The sequence below is a fragment of the Magnolia sinica genome, chromosome 1 (assembly GCF_029962835.1).
Source record: "Magnolia sinica isolate HGM2019 chromosome 1, MsV1, whole genome shotgun sequence".
NCBI lineage: Eukaryota > Viridiplantae > Streptophyta > Magnoliopsida > Magnoliales > Magnoliaceae > Magnolia > Magnolia sinica.
In genome coordinates this window covers 106,852,752-106,876,583 of record NC_080573.1, presented here as the reverse complement: position 1 = coordinate 106,876,583, position 23,832 = coordinate 106,852,752, and the positions used below count along the sequence as shown (strand labels likewise).

General features: G+C 40.4%; 1 protein-coding gene across 2 annotated transcripts in view; it reads left to right on the top strand.

The window, feature by feature from the left end:
- LOC131253300 (uncharacterized) overlaps positions 1-23,832 on the top strand; it is a 101,510-nt gene that overhangs the window by 21,751 nt on the left and 55,927 nt on the right. For both annotated transcript variants that reach the window (XM_058254254.1, XM_058254263.1), the window contains exon 6: positions 11,627-11,722. In XM_058254254.1, coding sequence (XP_058110237.1) covers positions 11,627-11,722 — 96 coding nt within the window. The remainder of the gene's footprint in view (positions 1-11,626; positions 11,723-23,832) is intronic.

Genomic DNA, 23,832 nt, shown 5'->3' with positions numbered 1-23,832 from the left:
TTATGCATATATTTTCTAAAAATTTCATAAAAAAGTTTTAAAATCATTTTTAAAAAAATTCTTGTTATGATGATGGAGGAGTATTAGAAGACTATGGATCTAATGATTTCACACATGCTTTGATTAAAACATATTTTCTATGTTCGAGTTAATTTTTGGGCATTTTCTGTTCTTTTTTAATTTTTTTAAAAAAATAATTTTAGAGAATTTATATTAGTTTATAGATAATCATATTAGCTATGTATGATATCAATTTCTGACATGTATGATGTATCAGCGATTTTTACAAAAATAAAAATCAAACACTACACCTTACAGTAGGTCAACCTGTCAGGACAACATTCATACCAAAGAATGGTCCGATACACTATTGAATACATGGTCAAAACACAAAAAATGATAGATCCTTGAATATCTCATTTCCCCTATTTTTCTAGTATATTTCTGCAGTTTTTGCTGTAAAAAAAAATTCTGACCGATATAGGTCAATATGGCTGTTACCGATATGTGACTTCGTATCGTATTATTTTTCTGCCTAGCCGATTTGGCGACTGATACTGTCATTCAGAACCATGTATTCTTGCTATTAGATTTGAGTACTAGTGTATTCTCTTGAGAAAATCCCACATGAACTTGCCATCAACACACTAGATAAGATACGTTCCGATCCATAATGTTGGTAAGATACGTTCTGATCCATAATGTCGGCAGAACTCAAGATCCATGTACTGTCTCTGACATTGTTACTATATTGTTGAGGATGATTCCTCAACCTTGTAGTCAAATTGTGGTTTCGAGAAATCCTTGTTCGCATCAAGAGAACTATGAAGTGAAAAGACCACAATTCATAGTTTTTCCAGTTCTTTTGTATTGAAGGGATTCATACAAACCAAAGCTCAAGGAGATGCCAACATCTCAAAATATATAGAAAGAATCACAATGAACTATTTTGCTATGATTGCACTGATTCCTCTTGAAATTTAAGTCTAGCAATATTCTGACCAGGTTTTCAATTCCTACTATTACCCTTGGGGGGGTGTGGGGGTGGTTGTGTTGGTTACAGATCTGACAAACTCCGAAAGAATGTGCTGAGTTTCTGAAACTAGATAGTTTGGCTTTAGAGAAACAAATAAGATGATGCGAAGATTTATGGATAATTTACCACATTTATTCTAATTTCAAAATTTCTCAGCATGTCTTCTCTAATGCAGAAAGCAAAGTCATCTGCATGGTTGATGTCGGTTATATGGACCACACATGTATTAATCCTGCGAAACCTGATTGAGATATGGGGACGATTTTCTCAAGCAAATGATTCTCTCTCAGGATCTTGAATTAGTTGAATCAGCCTAAGACATTCAATACCCTAGGGAAGGTGTGATGCTTCGTAAACTTTCAAACTTCAATTTCAGAATATAGTTCTGGAGAATCCTGTAGCTGATCAAATGTCCAGCCTTTTGCTTAGATACATTTTAAAAAATGGTAAGGATTAATCTTAACCTGTCCGCTAATGGCTATGGCATCTTTACTTTATCTTTAGTATCACTATATCACATTTACAATGATGCAAATATTACAAAATATCCCTTTAATACTTTATCTTAACAAGCCATGCCCTTGTGATGTTGGCTATTTTGTCATTGGCTAGCATCATTAGTCTGTTGGGCAAGAAGCTAATATAGTTTATGTCATTTCTAACATGAAGTTACCTGAACAGGAGTTTAGAAGTATAAATTTTGGATTTCAAGTGGGCATACCTATATGCACCCTTTTTTTGAAGAGCTATAAATGATTTTATTAGAAAACTACTTGACGAACTGTCAAACAGAAAGAACACAAGAAGACATTATAAACCCAAAAAAGAACGCGCTACACTGATATCAACATGAGGAGTGTTCATAGCCCATTCCGAGGCATGAAGGAGTTCAATAGTTGGATTCAGCAGTTTGAAATGTCAGACATCCTATGTCTGGTACAAAATTCACGTGGACCAATGGAAGAGCTGAACCTACAATGTCGCGGTTGGATAGATTCCTTTTGTTGCCAGATTGGTTGGAAATGTTTCAACTAGCCCAGTGTAAGGCCTTGCCGAGTCCAACTTTTGATCATCGTCCCATTCTTCTTCAAGTTGATACTGAAAGTTGGGGTCCCAAATTGTTCCAGTTTGAGTTGTGGTGGCTTGAGGTGGAAGGGTTTCAAGGACTGGTTGCAGATTGGTGGCTGTCTTTTCAGATTTCGGGGTTGGCGGGTACCGGGTTACATAAGAAACTAAAGCTGCTCAAGGAGAAGATTAAAGTCTGGAAGGGGGATGTTTTGGGGGCTAGAGAGGCGGAAAGGTCAAGGGTTTTGGAAGATCTCAACGCCATTGATATCAAAGAGGAGGAGAGAGAGATAGCCATGGCTGATAAAGTTAGAAGATGGGAGCTTCTGTCAGACTATTCGAAGATGTTGAAGGAGGAAGAGATTAAGTGTAGACAACGGTCTAGGGCTCTTTGGTTAAAAGAAGGGGATAAGAACATGCACTTCTTCCACAGTGTTGCGTTGGCCATAGCTAGAACTAATTGAATCTCTTACCTTGTGTTGGATGGCTTGCTGCTAGACGAAAAGGAGGAGATTTGTGATGCTATAGTGGGGTTCTACGAACAACTGCTGTCGAAGGAGTGTTAGAGCAGGTCGAATTAGATAATTTGCACTTTTATAGTCTCTCCAATGATCAAGCTGCCTATTCGAGAAACTTATCGTGAAATCGAAGATTAAAGAGGCGGTGGATAGTTTGGGAAGAGACAAAGCCCCTAGCCTGGATGGCTTCCCCCCTACCTTTTTTCAAGTGTTTTGGAGTGTTGTTAAGGAATATGTGATTGCTTCCATCACAAAATTCTTCAATGAAACCAAGTTACCTCCCAAATTAGGGGTGTCCTTTATTGCTATTATCCAAAGGTCGATAGGGCTGAAAGCTTGAAAGACTATAGGCCTATTAATCTCATCGGGAGCCCATACAAAATTCTAGCAAAGATTTTGACTTCTCATTTTTGGGGTGTGATGGGTGATATTATTTCAGATTGTCAAGGGGCTTTTGTTTCAGGAGGCAAATCCTCGATAGCCCCCTCGTCACCCACGAATGTATTCATTCCAAATTTAGGTAGAAAATTGCAGGCGTGGTTTGGTCATTAAGCCCCAAAGAGTCATTCCCGGTGAAGTTGTTACTTAGCCTGATTGGGGTTTCTCCCCTTGGTTCCTTTTCTGACCTGTACCACTATTGGTCTTATGGGGCCTTGCCTCGGGTTGCGGCTTTTGTAAGTCTTCTGGGCCGGAAGAGGATTCTCACAATTGATAACTTGTAAAGAAGGGCCATGATTCTCCCTAACATGTCTCATGTGCTTGAAGAATGGAGAGTTGATTGATCACCTCTTTATTCATTGTTCCTTCGTCATTAAGGTGTGGAGTCACTCTCTCTTTGTATAACACAACTTGGGTTATGTTGAGATCCGTGGAGGATTTACTTTGGGTGTGGCATGGTGGAGGTGTAGGTAGCGCCGGGAAAGCCAGGTAGAGAATAGTTTTCATGGTGGTGGTGTGGTCCATTTGGGGGGCTAGGAACGACTACTGTTTTAGGAGTCGTGTGGACCACGTGGAGGTCATAAGGAAGGTTAATGCTCTTATCGAGGGTTGGGCTATTTATGTAATTTCTACTTTGGCTAGCCTTTTGGCTTGAGGTTTTGTTTGCTTGTATTCTTTTTTCACTTCTCATGAGCTTCTTAATAAAGTGGCTGTTATCTCTCTCTAAAAATATATATTTTAGTGGTAGTTTGCAAACTCGATGTAGGGATGGTTTATGATCATGTAGATTGGGAGTTCCTCGACTGCATGTTGGATGGATGCAGAGTAATGGAAAAAGTGGATTCATGTGTGTGTAAAATCTCCCTTCTTTTTCAGTTTGTGTACTGCTCTCCAAAAGGTTTCTTCAAGCCATTGAGGGGGCTCTGCCAAGGGGACTCACTTTCTCCCTACCTATTTCTAGTTCTTGCGGAAGCCCTTAGTTGCTTATTCTCCAAGGGGTACGAGTCAAGTCTTATCAACAACTTAAGGTAGCTAGTTTGGCAAACTGTATGTGTCACCTCCAATTTGCCGATGGCACTATTATCTTTTGTGATGCAGACTGGTCAATGGTAGTTGACCTCCAAAAAATAATTGCTTGTTTTGAGGCGGTATCGGGTTTGAAGATTAATGCTAGGAAATGTGAATTGTTGGGCATCGAGATTGGCCCAGATGAGGTTGGGAGATTGGTGGCAGTTTTTGGGTGTAGGACCAGATCTTTTCCTTCTACCTATTTGGGGCTCCTTTTGTACATTGGAAAATCACCAAAGCATTTATGGGGCAAGGTGGTGGAGAGAATCGAAAGAAAGTGTTCTAAATGGAAAAGCCATCATCTTTCCTTGGGCAGTCGCCTAACACTCATAAAGGTGGCTTTCTCTAACATGCTGCTCTACTTTGTGTCTCATTTCAAATGCTTGTAACCAGTTCGGGAGAGGTTGGATAAGATGCGGAGGGAGTTTCTTTGGAGGGATTCAGAAGCTAGTAACAAGTCTCACCTTCTAAGATGGGAGGAGGTGTGCAAGCCTATTTTCCTAAGTGTTGCATGGTTGAGGTACTTGGCCACGATGAACATGGCTCTCCTTGGCAAGGTGATTGCTTGGGATAGGGGAAGGGCATCTTTGGCGCAAGGCGATTGCTTGTAAATACCCTCTTAAGAAGGCAGGATAGGAGGTGAGGAAGTCTTCTTTCTACCGGGCTTCGCATATTTGGAAGTTAATTATGTCTTTGAGAGGGAAGTTTAAGGAAGACTTTTCCTTGGGTAATGGTGCTAGAATTGGATTATGGAAAGATGCTTGGTGTGGAAACCAGCCTTTGGAGCGCAGCTTCCCCAACTTGGCTTCTATTGCGGTATCTAACGATTTGAAAGTGGTGGAATGTTATTCTTTCAATGGCTCCTCGGTTTGTTCGATGCCCATGTGTAGGATGGATCTCTTAGATAGTGAAATGGAAGAGCTTAGCTCTCTTTTAGCCTGCCTCCAATTTATCACCCCATCTAATGAAGTTGATTCTTTGGTATGGATCAACCATAGTTCGGGCCACTTTACAGTTAGCTTGTTTTATAAAATGTTTTGTCCATAGTCAACAAGTCACACGGGGCATATGCCTATCACTTTTGGTTTTATGGAGTGCCTCCCAAGGTCATTGCTTTCACTTGGCTTGTGGGTAGAAAGGTGTTGATGGTTGATAAACTTCAGAAACTGGGAATGCTTATCCCGAATTAAACAAGAGGCCAAATCTATCGACCACCTCTTTATTCGGTGCTCCTTGACATCCAAGGTGTGGGCTCACTTTCTATCCCTCTTTGGTATGATGTGGTCTATGCTGAGCTTTGTTTATGATCTCATTGGGGGTGGGGGGGGTCCCTAAAAAGGTTCGGGCTATATATTTACTTGTTGTGTGGTGGGCCATTTTGGGTGAGAGGAATAGACATTGCTTTCGGAATACTTCAGGTTTGAGAGAGGCCTCGTTGGATTATACCAAGGTTCCTGTGTTCAAATGGGCTGCTCTTTTGAATGTTGGGATTGATTGTATTAAAGCAATGTTAGGGATGTAATTCTTTTGGGTTTTCCATTATTTTCTTTTCCCATCTTGTTTTCAAGTGGGCCTTTAATAAAATTTCCATTATCCATAAAAAAATATTATAGGGTACCTAGAAAGATAATCTAGTGGGTGTTGGTAGAGAAAGGAGTATTAAGAGGATATATTGATATGATTAAGGATATGCATGGAGTGGTGACCAAGGTGTCCCGTATCGGTATCGGTTGGCGTAACGGTGACCTCCAAAACCGATACGGATACGGGGGCATAATGGTGATACGGGGGCGTAACGGCCCGTAACGGCGTAAAATTTTTTTTTTTTGCCAAAAAATTATGAAAAAATATGGATTAAATCCGGAATATTCTAAGCATTCCAAATATGCATTCATTTCTAAATTGGAACATGTTTATGGTGGTGTAACGGTCCACTCTTTGGTGAGAAGTTGTATCGGACTGTCTGATGAATTTATGAACCAGATAACTTGAATTTGACTACAAAATTCATATATTTAATTTTCTAACTATCTACTATCAATGATAGATATATTAAAATGAATGTAATATGAAAATATCTTACATTTAAGTGTTTGCAATTATTTTTGAGGGCCAAAATTCATGCGTAAATAGAATATATATATATATATATATATATATATATATATATATAAAATATAAAATGGCACCCCAAATATGTAAAATGCATATTAACATGTTCTACTATGATTAACACATCATATGGCATCATTAAAACAGCAAAAGAATCATTAAAAAATGATTTTTCGAATTTTCAAAAAAAGGGGCAAAATAAATGCATAAATAGAAAAAAATATAAAAAAAATATAAAATGGCACCCCAAATATGTAAAATGCACATTAACATGTTCTACTATGATTAACACATCATATGACATCATTAAAACAGCAAAAGAATCATTAAAAAATGATTTTTCGAATTTTCAAAAAAAGGGCCTAAATAAATGCGTAAATAGAAAAAAATATTAAAAAAATATAAAATGGCACCCCAAATCTGTAAAATGCATATTAACATGTTCTACTATGATTAACACATCATATGGCATCATTAAAACAGCAAAAGAATCATTAAAAAATGATTTTTCGAATTTTCAAAAAAAGGGCCAAAATAAATGCGTAAATAGAAAAAAATATAAAAAATATATAAAATGGCACCCCAAATCTGTAAAATGCACATTAACATGTTCTACTATGATTAACACATCATATGACATCGTTAAAACAGCAAAAGAATCATTAAAAAATGATTTTTCGAATTTTCAAAAAAAGGGCCAAAATAAATGCGTAAATAGAAAAAAATATTAAAAAAATATAAAATGGCACCCCAAATCTGTAAAATGCACATTAACATGTTCTACTATGATTAACACATCAAATAGCATGATTAAAACAGCAAAACAACCATTAAAAATTGATTTTTCGAATTTTAAAAAAAGGGGCCAAAATTCATGCGTAAATAGAAAAAAATATTAAAAAATTATTAAATGGCACCCCAAATCTGTAAAATGCACATTAACATGTTCTACTATGATTAACACATCATATGACATGATTAAAACAGCAAAACATATTAAAAAAAGTATAAATACTTATTTTTGACGAATTTCTGAAAACTGGCCCACCGAGCTTTGATTCAAAAAAATCTGTAATATAATGTGTTTTTATCTCAAATACCTAGCCAAGGTTGGTCGAAATTAGTAGTAGAAGGAGTGAGAAACAGTTTGGAAGCAAGAGGTTTAAAAAAAACAGCAAAAACAGAGCTAAAAATGAAAAAAAAAAGTTACCGTTACGGGCCCGTATCGGCCGATACGGGTACAAAAAATCGTATCGGCCGATACGGCCCCGAAACGGGTAACGGTTCGCACCGTTACCGTTACGTATCGGCCGATACGGCCGATACGTAACCGATTTGGCATACCTTGGTGGTGACAAATGTGAGGACCATTAGTGGCGAGACAACTGAGTTTATTGCAGGCTTACACCAAGGGTCAACATTGATCCCATATCTTTTTGCTTGTTATGGACGAGTTAACAAGGCATTTATAGGAAGAGGTCCTATGGTGTATGTTGTTTATAGATGCGTAGTTTTGATTTTTTTTTTTTGAAAAGTAATGAAACTTTTATTAAAGAAATACACCAAGAAAAAGGTGTAAAAAGCTATAGGTTGAACAGGAAAGATAGATTACAACGTCAAGAGCCTTTAAGCAAGAGGCCCATCCCACCACTTCTAACTTACCCTATTAAGTACTAACCACCTCCAATGCTAAGCCTGTCTTATTTCGAAAGCATCGACTATTCGTTTCACCCCTAATAGCCCATAAAACAGCCGTAGGACCAACTGCCACACCACCCAAACTTGCTTCCCAATCCCTAATCCATGCCAAGCCATGTGAAGGTCTTCAATTGTCCTCGGCATAGCCCACAACACTTTGAAAAGAGCAAGGAACTTTCCCACACCTTTTGAGCGAGGGGATAATGGATGAAGAAATGATTAATTGATTATGTGTCATTCTTGGACAACACAAATGTTGGGAAACACCAACGATATTTTCTAAAGATTGTCAATTGTTAACACCTTCTTCCTCCACATTAGTCTCAAAATAGCCGTTATCTTGGGAGGGGCCTTGTAAAACCAAATGTTGGAAGTGAGTCCACTTCTCTCCCCAATCTAAGAGTTCTGTGACATCTTGCAGAAAGAATGGACAGAGAAACGACCCGACCTATCCTATTTGGAAACCATCAAATCCTTCTCCCCTAGGGAGGGAAAGCAATTCTGAAGACACTCCTGAAGCGTTAAGAACTCGTCCACTTCTTCATACAACACATTTCTTTGACAAGGAGACCAGGCAACTTCGTCTCCACACAGAGAAGCATCGAACAATTTAGATATTTCTATCTGAAGAAAAGCAAGCTAGCCTTCGAAACTTGTCCTAAAGCGCCTTTTCGTCGAGTCACTCATCTTCCCAAACCTGGGGGCGTCAACCTTGATGCCCTTCATGACCCTAGAAGCAAGGTCCTCATGCTCATGATATCTCTGGGGGTGCTGACGACGCACCTCATCATGGCCCTCCCATTGGGCGAGAATAATAGGATCACGATTGTGTGTGGGTGGTAATCGATACACTCCATCATATCTGTTGCTAGGCCCACGGGCCTGGTCTGCGCCCAAACCATCTCTAGGCGGATCAGGGCCCACAACTTGTGACTAATCGACAACCCCATTGCCGGGGGTCGCCTGGGCTCCACCTACAGTGGCGGTTGGAATACCAGCCTCTAGACGCACAACTCTCTCCTCTAGATGCGCGAACCTACTATCCTGATGCGCAAACTGCTGCGCAATATTATCCCTCAAGGTTTGAAACTGTTGATCCATTTTCTTAGTTAAGCCCTCCATAGCCTTGGTAAATTGATTGAAGTCTATGGTGTAATGGAGACCGAACCCACGACCAGTGCGCGTGGGCATACACCAGGAATGACAAGTGAATGGTCCTAGATCTATGTGCGAGAAATGGATAAAAACGATGATACCAATGCAATGCAACTACCTTATATGGCCTAGACCTATATGGGGACTCAACAAAACCTAGGAAAAAAAGGCTGACTAAACTCAAAAAAATATGACCCCTACGCAGAGTTGGTCAGCGGGTTTGTAGAAAATTTTTAAAATTTGGGTAAATGGTTTCTGTAGAAAATTTTCACCACAAAGACGGATTGACAATAAACTGACCTACACTAATACCTGCTCTGATACTAAATTTGATGTATGGACATGTGATAACCTAACCCTATATGCATGTATAATCAGGTTAAAGAATATTCAAATAAATACATCAATTAACTAACCGTTTCCAATCAAAGGGATTAGGTAAATCTCAACACAAAGATGAGGTTATTCCGTCAGGATCATGCCTCTTAGCATGAGATCACGTAAACAGTAAAAAGGGAGGACCTCAGGATATGAGGATATCCCAGATCTAACATAAGTCAGTCCACGAGTAAGCATAGATCTGATTCTACTGACTAACCATCCCCCTTTTTCGTTCGAACTAGAAATGGGTATCCAGAGAGAAACGAAATGGGTGAAGGATGAGGGGTTCAAGATGAAGAAGGTATAGGTCCTTTGTCGTCAAAAGAAGAGGATGATTCTTACTTTTTCCTGTATCTCAAAGATCTTAGAAAGAAGGAAATTCGAAATCGGGGAGGAATCCTTAACACCCAAGGGCCAATCTTGAAACCCTAATCGCTTGAATAAAGAGGAAGAAAATAGATGAATTCTTATTCATTCAATAATAATGAAAATAGGGTTCCTCACAACGTATATATAAGCTATGGAAAAAGTAAAAGTGCACTAAAGCCCCTGGAAACAAGAAAAATAACAAAATACGAAAAATAAAGAAAGTTGCAATAAAGCTCTTGAAACAAGAAAAAGAACAAAAAAAGTCCAAAACTAAAACACCTATGTGGTAGGGTGTGAAATTCGACCCATGGATCTATGGTCGGGGTGAACACCCGTGTGGTAGTGTAAAATCCGACCCATGGATCTATGGTCGGGGTGTGGTCATGCCGCTCCTGCACTTGTAGCGCGTCAAAAAGTGGCCATCCACATCAACTCCTCCGCTCTGGTACTCTGTTGGTGACGCCTTCTCCTTTGGTACACTCTAAAGGGCACACCACTGATGTCCGCATCAGTAGTGCTTTAGAATCTAAAGGTTTTAAAATCAGTTGGACTAAAATAGAGTATATGGATGCAATTTTAATAACAATAGATGTGGAAATGGGAAATTGGTTAAAATCATTGATCAAGAAGTATCCCAAAATGACCCTCTTCAATATCTTGGGTCAATAATTCATGATGGCGGAGAGATTGAGAAGAATAATGCTCATAGAATTTGAGCTAGGTGGACGAGGTGGAGATGTGCCTCTGGAGGGATTTTTTTTTTTTTGCTTGTGTGACTACATACCAATCAACTTGAAGGGGAGATTTCATGACAGATCTTTACCGGCCATGGTTTAATGGACAGAATGTTGGGTAGTAAGGGAACAATATGTTCATAGGATGAGTATAGCTAAATGAGGATGTTGACCTGGATGAGTGGCAAGATGAGGAAGAATAGAATTAGAAATGAATGCATTTGAGCAAACTTAGAAGTAGCACCAATAGGTAATAAGATAAGGACGGTAGACATGGATGGTCTGGCCATATGAAACGAAGGCCAAGAACTATACCCATTAGGAGTGAGTTGGTTCAAGTTGAAGGCTTAGAAGGACCAAAAGGCCATTGGTCAAGGTAAAAGCAAAAGATTGGATGACATATGGTTGAACTGAGGATATGATCCTTGATAGAGTGGAATGGCGGAATATGAATTGTGTAGCCTACCCCCCTTAGTTGGGATATGTCCGTATATGTATGTGTGCGTGCGTGCGTATGTGTGTGTGGTGCGTGCTCTAGTTGCACTGTACCACCTAAGCTACAGTGGTACTGGACTGATGTGAGGCCCACTTGATATGTGCATGACATCCAAACGCTCCATCAAATTCACCACCTTAAGAAACCCCTTGTGCTGAAAAATAAGCTGATCTAAAACTCTGGCGGGGCACAAAACTGGGAATAAGTTGGGAGAGGACACCCACTGTTGATTTTGTATGGGGGCCCACTGTGTTGTGTATATGGAATCCAAGCCATTCAAACTTTTCATCTAGCCTGGATTAAGGTCAGCAAAAAATCAGGAGGTTGTGCATCTTGGGTGAGTCACGATGAAAATCAAGGGTGGGCTTCCTCTCCCAACTTGTTCTCTTTGCTGTGGTCCACTTGAGTTTTGGATCTTAGCTTAGCTCAGTAACACTGGAGCATGTTCCTCTGTGTGTGTGTTTACGTCTGTGTGTCATCACAGTCATATGTTTGGTTTCTTTTAGGCAAAAATGGTGTTGTTCATGTTATTTATGTTGTTGAAATCTTTGTGCAGGTCCCTGAGAGCGCTGGAACTGTGGATTTGCGCCATTTTGCATTTTTTGCATTTGCTGGCCGCACAGGCACACTGCGCTGGAAGAGAAAGAATGAGGTATATGTTTTTCTCATATTTTCATGTGCTTGGTAGTTTTCTTTCTTAAAGGCATTCCATGTTGTTTACACCACTTTTTTTCTGAAGAGCATGGGCATGTATTGTATTTGAATTAGTTTAAGGAGCAGATGTGAGTTTTCATGAGTCAAGTTGGCTGGGTGAATTGAAGTTAGTGTAAATTTATTTTTGAATCCTTGCTTAAAAAGCACATAATTTGTCATGTTGGAGGTTTGCCACTTATTTTCCATCCTTGTCTTGCTATTGATCTCTTAGAATGTGATGAAAAGTATGCCCATTAAGAGTTAGTGTCAACTGAGAAGATCTATCTAGCTCCGGCAATCAAACTACCACTGCATTGATAGCACGTATACTTCTACCTGAGGCATTACAAAATGAACATCACATGAGAAGCAAACATGCACGTCTCAATTAAAAAAAGAAGCAAAAGTACATTCATGTACATATTCAAGGGAAATTGTCCATTGTTCCTTGTTGCGTGGCCCACTTGGTGATTAGATTGGCGTGATTTTTGGTGCTGCCCCACCTGATGATTGGATGTACATGTTGGAAGGGTTATATGGCATACACATCACAGTAGGCCCTCACACAGCTCAGTTGTAACTTGTACTACAATGTGGTATGGTTGAACGTATGTGATTATATCCTATTCATCAATTGTCTAGGATATCATGCCATTAAAAAAGAAAATCTAGTATAGAATGAATATAATTGGAACTGCATGATGCTTGGCAAGTTATACTTGATGCACTATTAGCTTACTATCTTTTTACATGTTTCCCATGTCCCTCTTCTGCTTTCCTTTCTTTGTTCTACTGCATCCTTTCTGTCTTGTTCATTGATGTAGCTCAAGTGAAGAATCGAATGAGAACCCCATGTCATCATCAGTCACTCATCACCATCCTAGCCTTGTCTCAACTAATTGGGGTGGATCAGCTACACAAATCTTCTTCCGTCATTCCACTGTATCAAGGATCAGTTCCTCAATTAAATCATAGTTCATCAAATCATTTCTTAGGCCAAGCCATATAAGTGTACTTTCCATCATCTTCTTACTATTGGTTCTACTCCTAGGTTCCCTTGAGTGCATTTGTTTCTAGTTCTATCCTTTCTCATTCACCAATTATCCATTGCCACATACTAGTGTTGTCATATGTGATCGCGTATGCCATTTTGGGAGCATATACCGCATATGCTATAGTCACCTATGTGGTTTTATAACCATTGGGCATTATGCCATGGCATATTGGATTATGGGATGGCATATGCAATGGCTTATGCGATTATGTGATCACAAATGCGATTATGCCATCACTTATGCCATTAAAAAATGTAATTTTTTTGGGGGCTGTGCGATGGCATATGCGATCAAGCGATCGCATATGCACACAACCCCCTTGGGTTGCATATGATCGCTTATGCTATTTGACAACAATGCAACATCCTCATTTTAACTACACATCCTATGAACATTTTGTTCCTTGACTGTCCATGTAGATGATCCAAATCTCCATTTTTTTTTTTGCATAAAGTTGATGATCACTCTTCTTGCAACAGAAAATTAAACCAAATAAGGGAAAATTATAATCTAGAATCACACGACAAAGGAAACACGATGGAGTCGCACCAACGGGATCTAGAGGCATCACACCAATAGACTCTAGATGATTCACTCTCCTAGGCTAGAATCCTATGAAATTGGAAAATAAATAAACTTTATACTATCATTCACATAATCAAGCATTCATTTGTTCATTGTGTATTCCATACATGTGGCCCAATTGACCTATTTGTAGGCTTCACTTTCTTTGATGAATGGATAATATTATTAAAAAGCAAAACAAAAAAGTGAGCTTCTTGGGAAGTGGATTTGGAGATTTGGCACTAAGTGGGAAGGGTTTGGAGGGAGCTTCTTGCTTAACAAGTATGGTGTGTGGAAAGGTGTGTGGTTTGTGAAGAGCTCCTCTCTATAGAGACTCGAACATCTGGAAAGCGAAAGTGGTGATAGATCATTTGGTTTGTAGGGGGATTGCTTTTTTGCTTGGGAACGGGCATCATATTCTATTTTGGGTGGATATTTGGTGTGGTGTCTGTGCGGTTTCAGATATCTTCCCTAGAGTGGCGGGTTACTATTCCATTTGCGGTGGCTCTGTGTTGTGGAATCCTCTATAGGTATATGATGGATGAAGAGATTATTGAGTTTGCCGGGTTATTAGATTGCTTGACTTGATGATTTGGACAGTGCATCACTCGGTAAAGTCCTCTGCCGCTTGCTCTTTAGCTTGCTTAGTAAGCTGCCTCACATCTCTGGTCCACCTTATCTTGGTTATAGAGAGCCACCAGTGTTCAAAGTATTGGTATTGCGTTACGTATCACATCCTTGGGATACAGATATGTATTGGTTATCGCATGGGATATATCATTTGTATCAGGTAATTTCTTGAACTTTTTGGGAAACATGAGGAAACATTGGGAAAATGGTTGAATTTTTCTATGAAACTTCAGAGATTGTTAAAAAAGACCTTAATACACACTTTTTTTTTTTTGACAGATGACAATTTTATTAAAAAAGCTCACAAAAACAAGCAAAGAATACAACACCCATGCCAAACCAAGAAATCAAACCCAACACTCTAAGAGAACCAATGTTTTACAAATAACCTCCTCAACTCTAGCCCGAACATTCTTGAAACAACCACCGTTTCTTGCTCTCCAAATGGCCCAAAACACAACCATAATGAGAAGTCTCCACCTTGTTTAACCTATTTTACCCACACTACCTCCCTGCCATGCCCAAAGAAGTTCTTCTACCATCCGCGACATCACCCAAAACATGTTGGAAGCCGATCGAAAGGGGGTCCACACCTTTTTGGCAAGAGGGCAATGAATAAAAAGATGATCGATTGTCTCTTCATTCGCCATGCACACGAAGCAAACATTAGGAAGAATCATCGCTCCTCTTCAAGTTATCTAACACCGCCACCCATGGGAGACCTTCGTAGAACCAATGGTGGAAAGGATGAGGGGGGTACCCTTGCTGGCCCACACTAAGGAATCTTCCAATCGACCCTCAATATTGACAAACTTTAGCACCTTTAGAAGACTAACAATCTCCTCTATTTCCGACTCTAACAAATTCCTTTGACATGGAGGCGCCCATACTACCAACCCACCCTTGGTCGAGTAACATTTCACAATAGTGATGAAGCGATCAGGTGCTAGATGAGCAATATGCGGTAACATGACCTGTAACACTTGATTGCTGCACCAAACATCTACCCAGAAGTGGGTTCGATCCTCATTACTTGCTGCAAAGGATATGCCCCTACGAACAAAATGCTTTGTAATCGCTACCGCTTTCTAGACTGCCAAAGCCCTATATAATGAAGTGGTTTTCACAAACCACCCCTTATCTTGCCTGCTGTACTTATTGGCCACAAGCCCACAACTTCCCTCCACATCTTACCTTCCTCCATGCCAAATCTCCAAACCCATTTGCCCAATAATGCGGTGTTGATCTCCCCAAGAGGTTTGATGCCTACCCCGCCCTCGTTAACTGGCTTGCACCTGTCTTCCCACTTGAGAAGATGAAACTTCCTCCCTTCAGTACCACCTCTCCAAAAGCAATCTCGTCTCAACCTTTCTAGCCTCAAAAGAACCGACTTTGGGCATTGAAACAAAGATAAGAAATAAATGGGCATGTTTGAGAAGGCCGTTTTTATGAGGGTTAACCTTTCCCCCCAACGACATGTGCCGACCCTTCGAACCCCTAAGCTTCTTTTCAATACGTTCTATCACCCTATACCAAAGATGAATGGCCGACTTCCCTATGCACAACGAAAATCCAAGATAAGTGGAGGAAAGGACCAGTTTTGCACTCAAATATATCAGCAAGATTTTGAAGCACTTGCTCCCCCACATGAATACCCAACATCTCTAATTTCACAACATTGATCTTAAAACCCGAGACTGCCTTAAAACACACTAGCAATTTCTGGTTATTCTCCTTTGCCCTTGTCTGCACCCAACAAAATAGAAGCGTATCATCTGCATATTGCAAGTGAGAAACGTGAGGCCCATTTGTAGCTATTTGAAAACCTTGGAACAAATTAAACTCCATTCCTCTTCGAAGCATCGCGCTAAGCATCTCGTCGATGACTAGAAACATGTATGGCGATAAAGGGTCCCCCTGTCTCAACCCTCTGGATGATCTAAAATATCCCGTAGGAGACCCATTGATAAGAATGGAAAATATGAGGGATTGAACACAAGCCTTGATCCGATCTCTCCATTTGTGGCCACAACCCAACCTTTGCACCATATAGTCCAAGAAACCCGAATCTACATGATTGTAGGCCTTCTCAATATCCAGCTTGCACACTAAACCACTCCACCCATGGAAGAGGATAAACACCCTCTTTCTACAAATTGAGCCGAAAAATCAATTGTGTCCTTCCCAACCATGTGCCCAAAATTTTGAAAAAACAAAATGGAGAATCCGTCTGGACCGGGTGCTTTATCCTTGCACATAGATCGCACCACTGTTCTAACCTCTTCCTCCCCCATATGCTTTTCTAAGAACGAAGCTTCTTCCGTCGATATTTGCTTAAAGTGAATGTTGTCCAACTTCGGTCACCATTTATCTGTCGTGATGGCCCGTCTATGTAGTCATCAACGAGGCGCCTGTGAATCTTAATACACACTTTTGAATCTTAACATCTCAAAAAAGAAGTGCATATAATAGGTTTTTTGGGATGGGCCATCTTTTTAAATGCAGCCATGGCTGTAAATATTTTTTTTCTTTGCTTTTTGCATTTGGGTTGTTTTGTTTTCTCACTTTGTGATGCGTATCTTAATAAATTAGTCGTTATCTCTCTCTATCTAAAAAAAAGCAAAACAAAAAATAGTAGCACCACCATGGGTCCGAACCAAAGAAAAAACAACAAAACAAACAAAAATAAACAGGGACTCAAACAACAAAAAATCAGCCCCCTTTCACAATAATGATGGAATCCCCTTGCCCCTGTCTGCTTTAACATTGGCTGCATGATGAACACGAGAGAATGAGATTGTCATGGGGGGACATGTTGGCATCCTCGTTGATGAGGTCAACAACTCCCCAAGGGCGAGCCTACTTCACCTTAATCTCCTGTTCGTCCAATTTTTGTCCTAAATAACTCAAAACATCCATCTTAATAAGAGAAAAGATATTCATTTCGAGGGTGGAAGCAATCCCCCTCACAAAAACCCATCCAATAGGAGATTCAAAATTAGAGAAAAGACGTTCATTCTGAGGGTGGAAGTGAATCGAACGCTTCTGCTCGATAGAAAAAAGAAAGAGGGGATTGATAGATATAGCCAAGCGGAGAAAGGTAAGGAGAAGTTTGATATTGAGATTTATGAAGGGTCTTGGGATGAAGCCAAAATGGACGCACACGCATTTTTTAGCGGAGACCCTCCTTTCTGGCTCTAAATGCCTTTTTGTCCATGGAAGTCCTTGTTGAGCAGATCCGGGTCTCAGAAGACTCGGCATTGGTGCTTGTGGCGCAATCTGATGTCTAAGACTAGGTTGAGGATTGCTCTTTTGTCGTCTTGGGAGGTGCCAATGAAGATTACGGGTTCCTTGATGGTATGCAACATGAAGAGGAAGAAGCTGTTCAAACAAATCAACTCTTTAGAAGACGCAATCATGCTTGCCCCTCTCTCTGTAGAAAAGGGTAGAGACAATGTCATGCAAGTGAGCTTGCTTCACAGAGAAATGCTACAACTGTTGCCCAAGAATCGAACAAATATTGAGGCCATCCGAGGAGCAGGTTCAGTGGACTAAAGATATCCTAATCATGGTGGGAAGTTTGGTGGGCATGTCTTACGGAATGCGAGACGAGGACGTCCATGACTTTTATCAGTTTGCGAAGGCTAAGTGTTCACAATCCCAAGTGTAGGACTGCGTTGAAGTAATAACTCGGTTAGATTGAGATCATTCCACATGGATTTATGTGGTTGAGAACATAATTAGAACTAAGCTACTTCTAGAATTGAGAATCCAACGGATAATTTAGGATAAAAGCAATAATAAAAGCAACACTAAAGATCCGAGAATCCACTTCTAACAATCACAATGCCTAACTCATAGATTCATCTTCTATTACTCAATTAAAATCGGATTCCAGATAATTCTGTTAAACCAATCACAAACATTCAACAAAGTATGAAATTAATTGAACGATTCTCTGATGATGCACTCGAACATCAATCACAAGGAATTCAATTATCTATTGTGTTCAAAGTCTACAATAGATCAAAGAATCTTACAAATTGATTCATTCTCTAAACAAGCTAAGCAATTGCTAATTTAAAGCATTCATTGTAATTGAAGTTCACAACGAATTTGTAAATAAACAATTCAAGGCTTTAAAGTAAAATCCAAATCAAATTCAATTAATAATTCATCATGAAATCCCAAAGTATGAATCAAACAAATTAAAACATTGTAATGAATTAAAAGCTTCACCCCTTAGCCTTAGGAGATTAGCTAGACATAGCTAACACTAACAAATGAAAAATAGAAAAATCGAACTAGGACCGAAATTGTAATGGAAAAGCAGTGCCGGGATAGCTTCTTCTTCACGTTGTCTCACATCCAAACCCTAGCTAGATGCCCGAAACAAGTTTAGAGCCTCTCCTTAAATAGGATTAACTCAAATCGACCAAAAAAGCTTGAGGTTTAAACCTCATTACGCGAAACCGTACAAAATCGTAAAAACAGAAAACTTCCTTAGAGGGTTGACCCTCAACCATCCAGCAAGTGGGGGTCAACCCTCGAATTCCAAGGTCAACCCTCAAAATCTTTAAACTCCATTTTTTGGCCCTATAATTTTGGTTGCCTTTTTTCTTGACCTTAAAATTTTAGGACTTCTTTTTCTTCATTTCTTCACTGGTTTTCGGGCTCCGTTCAATTTTCTTGTCATCTCCTTTGGTCCACATGTTCGAATATGCTTGATCATCATCCCTTGAGCTTTCAAACTTCAATCACTCCACTCTTGATCATCTATGGGCTTTAAATTCTCACATTTAGCTTAAATTTGATCTTGAACTTCAAATCTCTCCTTGCACAAGAAACACACTCAAGTAATACTAATTAACTTGATGTATATGATAAAAGCAATGCAAAATAGGGGATAAATATGTAATATTTAAGTGTTATCACTAAGGCTATGCAACGATATCAAGCTGGGCACAGATTGGGGACCAGAAAGTCTCCCAACGGATGGTGAGAGCTCATGAATTTGGAGTGCTTCATAAATTATAAGTTTGTTGCGAAAGGAAGTGGGCCAAATAGGGACAGGTCAGGGAAAGTCTGTGATAAATGATTATCCTCTCCTAGAATGTCCGCGGTCTCAGGAGCAGTGCCAAGAAGGTGCAGGTGAAGAAAATTTAAAAAAAATCCAAGGTTGAGATTATTGTGACTCAAGAGACTAAATTGCAGCTCATTGATAAAGGTACAATTAATGCTATATGGGGTGTTAATAAGGCTGATTGGGTTTATGTGGGGGCTTCAGGGACAATTGGGGGTGTCCTAGTTGCCTAGAAATCTGATGTGTGACAAAGGATGGATGTAATTCACGGTTTGTATTCTTTGTCTGTTCTGTTCCGCAATCCTAAGAATGGGTTTCAGTGGGCTTTCTCAACAGTGTAGGGTTCGTGCTCGAAGACTACAGGATTAGTTTTGGTCAGAGCTTGATAGCGTGATCTAGAAGTGGTCTGTTCCCTGCTGCCCGGGGGGGGGGGGGGGGGAGGGTGTTAGCCGACAGATTCTTGGTCTTGGCTAACTGGATCGACAACTTTCCCCTTGTCATCCAACAGACTTTTCCTAGAGTTACGTAGATCATTGTCCCATCCTTCTTAAAGTCGTTGAAGATAACTGGGGTACGAGGCTGTTTAGATTTGAGGCATTTTGGCTGGAAGTTGAAGGATTCGATCAGCTGGTGGCAAATTGGTGGTCGTTCTTTGTGGTTGAGGGATTTGCAGGGTTCAAGATTTTTCAGAAGCTAAAGATGTTAAAAGAGAAGCTTAAAGAGTGGAAGAAAGAAGTTTTTTTTTTTTTTTTTTTTTTGTGAAAGGGAGGAGGAACTTGATTTTATGGTGGAGGAAATTCATGCGCTCGACCTGCTTGAGGAGGATGGGAGTTTAACTCCTGAGCAAAGGGAGGACCTCTCTTCGTGGTCCGCTAGGCGGGCTAAGGAGGAGGAAATTAAGTAGTGTGAAGGGTTGAGGGCGATCTGGTTGAAAGATAGGGATAAAAATACGTGCTTCTTTCATAGTATTGCTAACACGCAGGCTTGGGCTAACAGAATATCATCCCTCTCGGTGGACAAAGTTATCATGACAGATAAAAATAGGATTTGCAATTCCACATCTCCTTCTATGAGGCATTATTATTAGAAGAGAAGTGGGGTAGACCAAGGTTGGACTATCTCTAGTTTGAGTTGATTTCTCCTCAGGTTGCGACCGAATTGGAAAAGCCGTTCAGTGAAGAAGAGGTGAAGGCAAACATCGACTCCATGTTTGGAGAAAAGGCATCAAGCCCAGATGGTTTCTTGATTATTTTTTTTCCAATAGTTTTGGCACATCATTAAGAAGCACATTATGGATTTCGTGGCAAAGTTTTGGGAAAGGAGCTGTCTCTATATTGAGATGGGTGCTTTGTTTATAACCCTTTTCCCAAGATTCGAGGGGCACAACAATTGAAGGACTTTAGACCGATCAATTTGATTGGGAGTCCTTATAAAATTTTGGCAAAGATTCTTGCTTCCAAGTTATGGGTAACTCTTTCCTCTGTCATTTCTGAGAATCATGGAGCTTTTGTGGCAGGCAGGCAGATTCTGGACAGTGCTCTGATGGCTCAAGAATGCATTGATTCAAGACATAGCGGTAGGGAAGCAGGTTTGGCTTGTAAATTGGATCTTGAGAAGGCGTATGATCATGTCAATTGGGACTTCCTGGATTACATGTTAGGGAGGTTAGGATTTAACATGGAATGGCGGGGTTGGATAAAGGCATGTGTTCAGTCTGTGTCTTTTTCTGTTTTGGTGAACGGTGCACCGAAAGGTTTCTTTAAAGTGTCCTGCGGCCTTAGGCAAGGGGATCCTCTATCACCTTATTTATTTGTTGGTGGGGGAAGCTTGTTGTGGCATGCTATCTAGAGGCATTGTGAAAGGCTTGTTTAGGGGATTTGACCTTTTTGGGGTTGGTAGGCAGATATCCCACCTTCAGTATGCGGATGACACGCCCCTCTTCTCTGAAGCTAAGGAGGAATCTGTGGACAACCATTAGAAAATCTTGGTGTGTTTTGAGGCAGTTTTGGGTTTGAAGATTAATGTTGTGAAGTTAGAAATGCTCGGGGCGCATGTTGAAGGGGTAGAGCTAACCCGTTTTGCTCTTATCTTCGAGTGAAAGACTGACACCTTTCCTTCCTCGTACTTGGGGCTTCTTGTGTGCATAGGGAAGCCGACGAAGCATCTGTGGAACATGGTCATTGAAAGAATTGCGAGAAAGCTGACCTTGTAGAAGGGTCATCATATGTCTTTGGGAGGACGACTCTCTTTGTTAAAGCCGGCTTTCTCGAATATGCCAATCTACTTCTTATCCCTATTTAAATCCCCCAACATATTGTTGGGCAGGTTGGAGACGCCGAGGAGGGACTTCTTCTAGACTGGGGCTAGTGATAAAAGGAAATTTCTTCTTCTCAAGTGGGATGGAGTGTGTAAGCCAATAAGGGATGGTGGGGCAGTTTTAAAGCCGCTGGGTGCTATGAACATGGCGTTACTTGGGAAATGGCGCTTTGGGGTAGAAGAATGGAAACTTTGGTGACAGGTGATAGCAGGCAAGTATAGTACTAAAGAGGGCGGATGGTTCATGAGAAAGGCTTCCCTTTACATGGCCTTGGCTATTTGGAAAGCGCTGGTGGAGACGGAGCATCTAGTTAAGAGAGGGATTTCTTTCCTGTTGGGCAGGGGCAATCACATTAGATTTTGGATTGACCCTTGGTGCGGTGGTCAGGCTCTTCAGATTTTGTTTCCTATGATCGCCCTCCTCGCTCTAGATAGATTTGTTACAATGGTGGAGTGTTATGTGGTGGTGGAGGGTTCGGTAGTCTAGTCATCGCCAGGCTGCAGGGACCTGTTTGACTGTGAGATTATTGAGGTGGCCAAGCTACTCAACCACCTGAGTAACGTTTGGCTTGAGGTGCAACAAGACGATTACTTGCTCTGGGCCATACATTAGTCAGGAAAGTTCTCGGTTAAGTCCTTTTACGAGTTGATCACTGAGGCCCAAGATCCGCTTGCCATTCCATTTTTGGTATTATGGAGCTCCTCCTCGGGTGGCGGCTTTTGTGTGGATCCTTGGTTGGAAAAGTGTTCTTTCGATATATAATTTGTAGGGGAGATCCCTAGCGCTCATTAACATTTGACTCATGTGTATGGCGAGTGGGGAATCGGTTGATCATCTCTTCATTCACTGCTCTTTTGCTCATCGAGATTGGGATCACATCTTGAATGGTTTGCAAATCATTTGGGTTATGCCAAAAGCGGTGGCTCAATTAATTCGGGTCTGGCATGGTGGAGGGGTTAGTAGATTCGGGAAGGTGATTTGGAAACTGTTCCTAATGGTTTTTTTTTTTTTGGGTCCTATGGGGAGCTTGGAACGACTGTTGTTTTAATAACAAGGCTTCTAGTGTTGATGATGTCATCGGCAAAATTTAGTCTTTGATTCATTGTTGGGCGGTGTATGTTGAGATCACTTCGCGCGGTCTTGCTTTTGTTTCGTTTGGGAGCTGTATTCTTTTTCCGCTTTTGCGGTGTTTCAATAAATTTTGTTTCCTCCAAAAAAAAGAAAAAAGAAAAAAAGAAAGAAAGAAAGTTGGGGGCTGAAACCATTTCAGTTTATGGTCATGTGGTTGGAATTGGATTGACTTTTCAGATCAAATCAAGGAATGGTAGAATTCCTTCACAGTTGTAGGCTCGGCTGGTTTTGTTTTAGCTCAAAATCTCAAATCACTTGAAGGTAAACTTAATGGCTGGAAAAGAGAGGCTATGGGGAGAAGAAATGTTGAAGTAGAAGGCATTTTGAGTGACATTCATGGGCTGGATATCAACGAAGATGCGTGTGGTTTATCAGATGATGATCGGCATAAACGCACTATGCTTTCGGCAAGGTACTCAAAGTTCCTAAAGGAGGAGGAAATTAAATGGTGGGAGAGATCTAGGGCCCTTTGGCTCAAAGAGGGTGACAAAAATACCCATTTTTTTTTTCCACAATATAGCTAGTGTAAGAGCTTGTAGCAATCGGATTAGCAGTCTTGTGGTAGATTGAAGTAGAATCAAAGATAAGAATCAAATTTGTTCTTCAATGGTCCAATTCTATTTGCAACTTCTCTTGGGTGATAGTTGGTGCAGACCTAAGCTTGACAATTTGCAGTTCGATAGCTTTTTAGAAGAAAAGATTAAAAAAGCCATTGATTCTTTGGATAGAGACAACACCTCGGGTCTAGATGGATATCCAATGGCTTTTTGTCAAGTCTTTTGGGATTTGCTAAAGTACGATGTGGTGGGTTTTGTGAAAGAGTTCTTCCTTAAGGGTAGGTAAGCACCAGGGGTGGGGTCACCCTTCATCTCCATCATTCCTAAGAAAGAAGGTGCGGAGTCCTTGAAAGACTTATGCGCCATTATCTTAATTGGTAGCCCCTATAAGATTGTTGCGAAAATTCTTGCTTCTTGGGTTTTTAGCGGAAGTGATCCGAAAATTAGAAGCTTTTGTGGTAGATAGGCGGATCTTGGACAGTGCTTTTATTGCACATGAATGTATAGACTCCAAAAACAAAGAGGGCAAGAGAGGAGTGGTTTGCGAACTTGATATCGAAAAGGCCTATGACCACGTTGATTGGGGCCTTCTTGAATGCCTGTTGAGTAGGATTGGTTGTGGTAGCAAATGGATCTGATGGGTGTGTGAATGTGTCTTCGGCATGCTTTTCATTTCTGGTGAATGGTTTGCCTTAGGCTTTTTTTAAAGCTTCTAGAGGTCTTAGGCAAGGA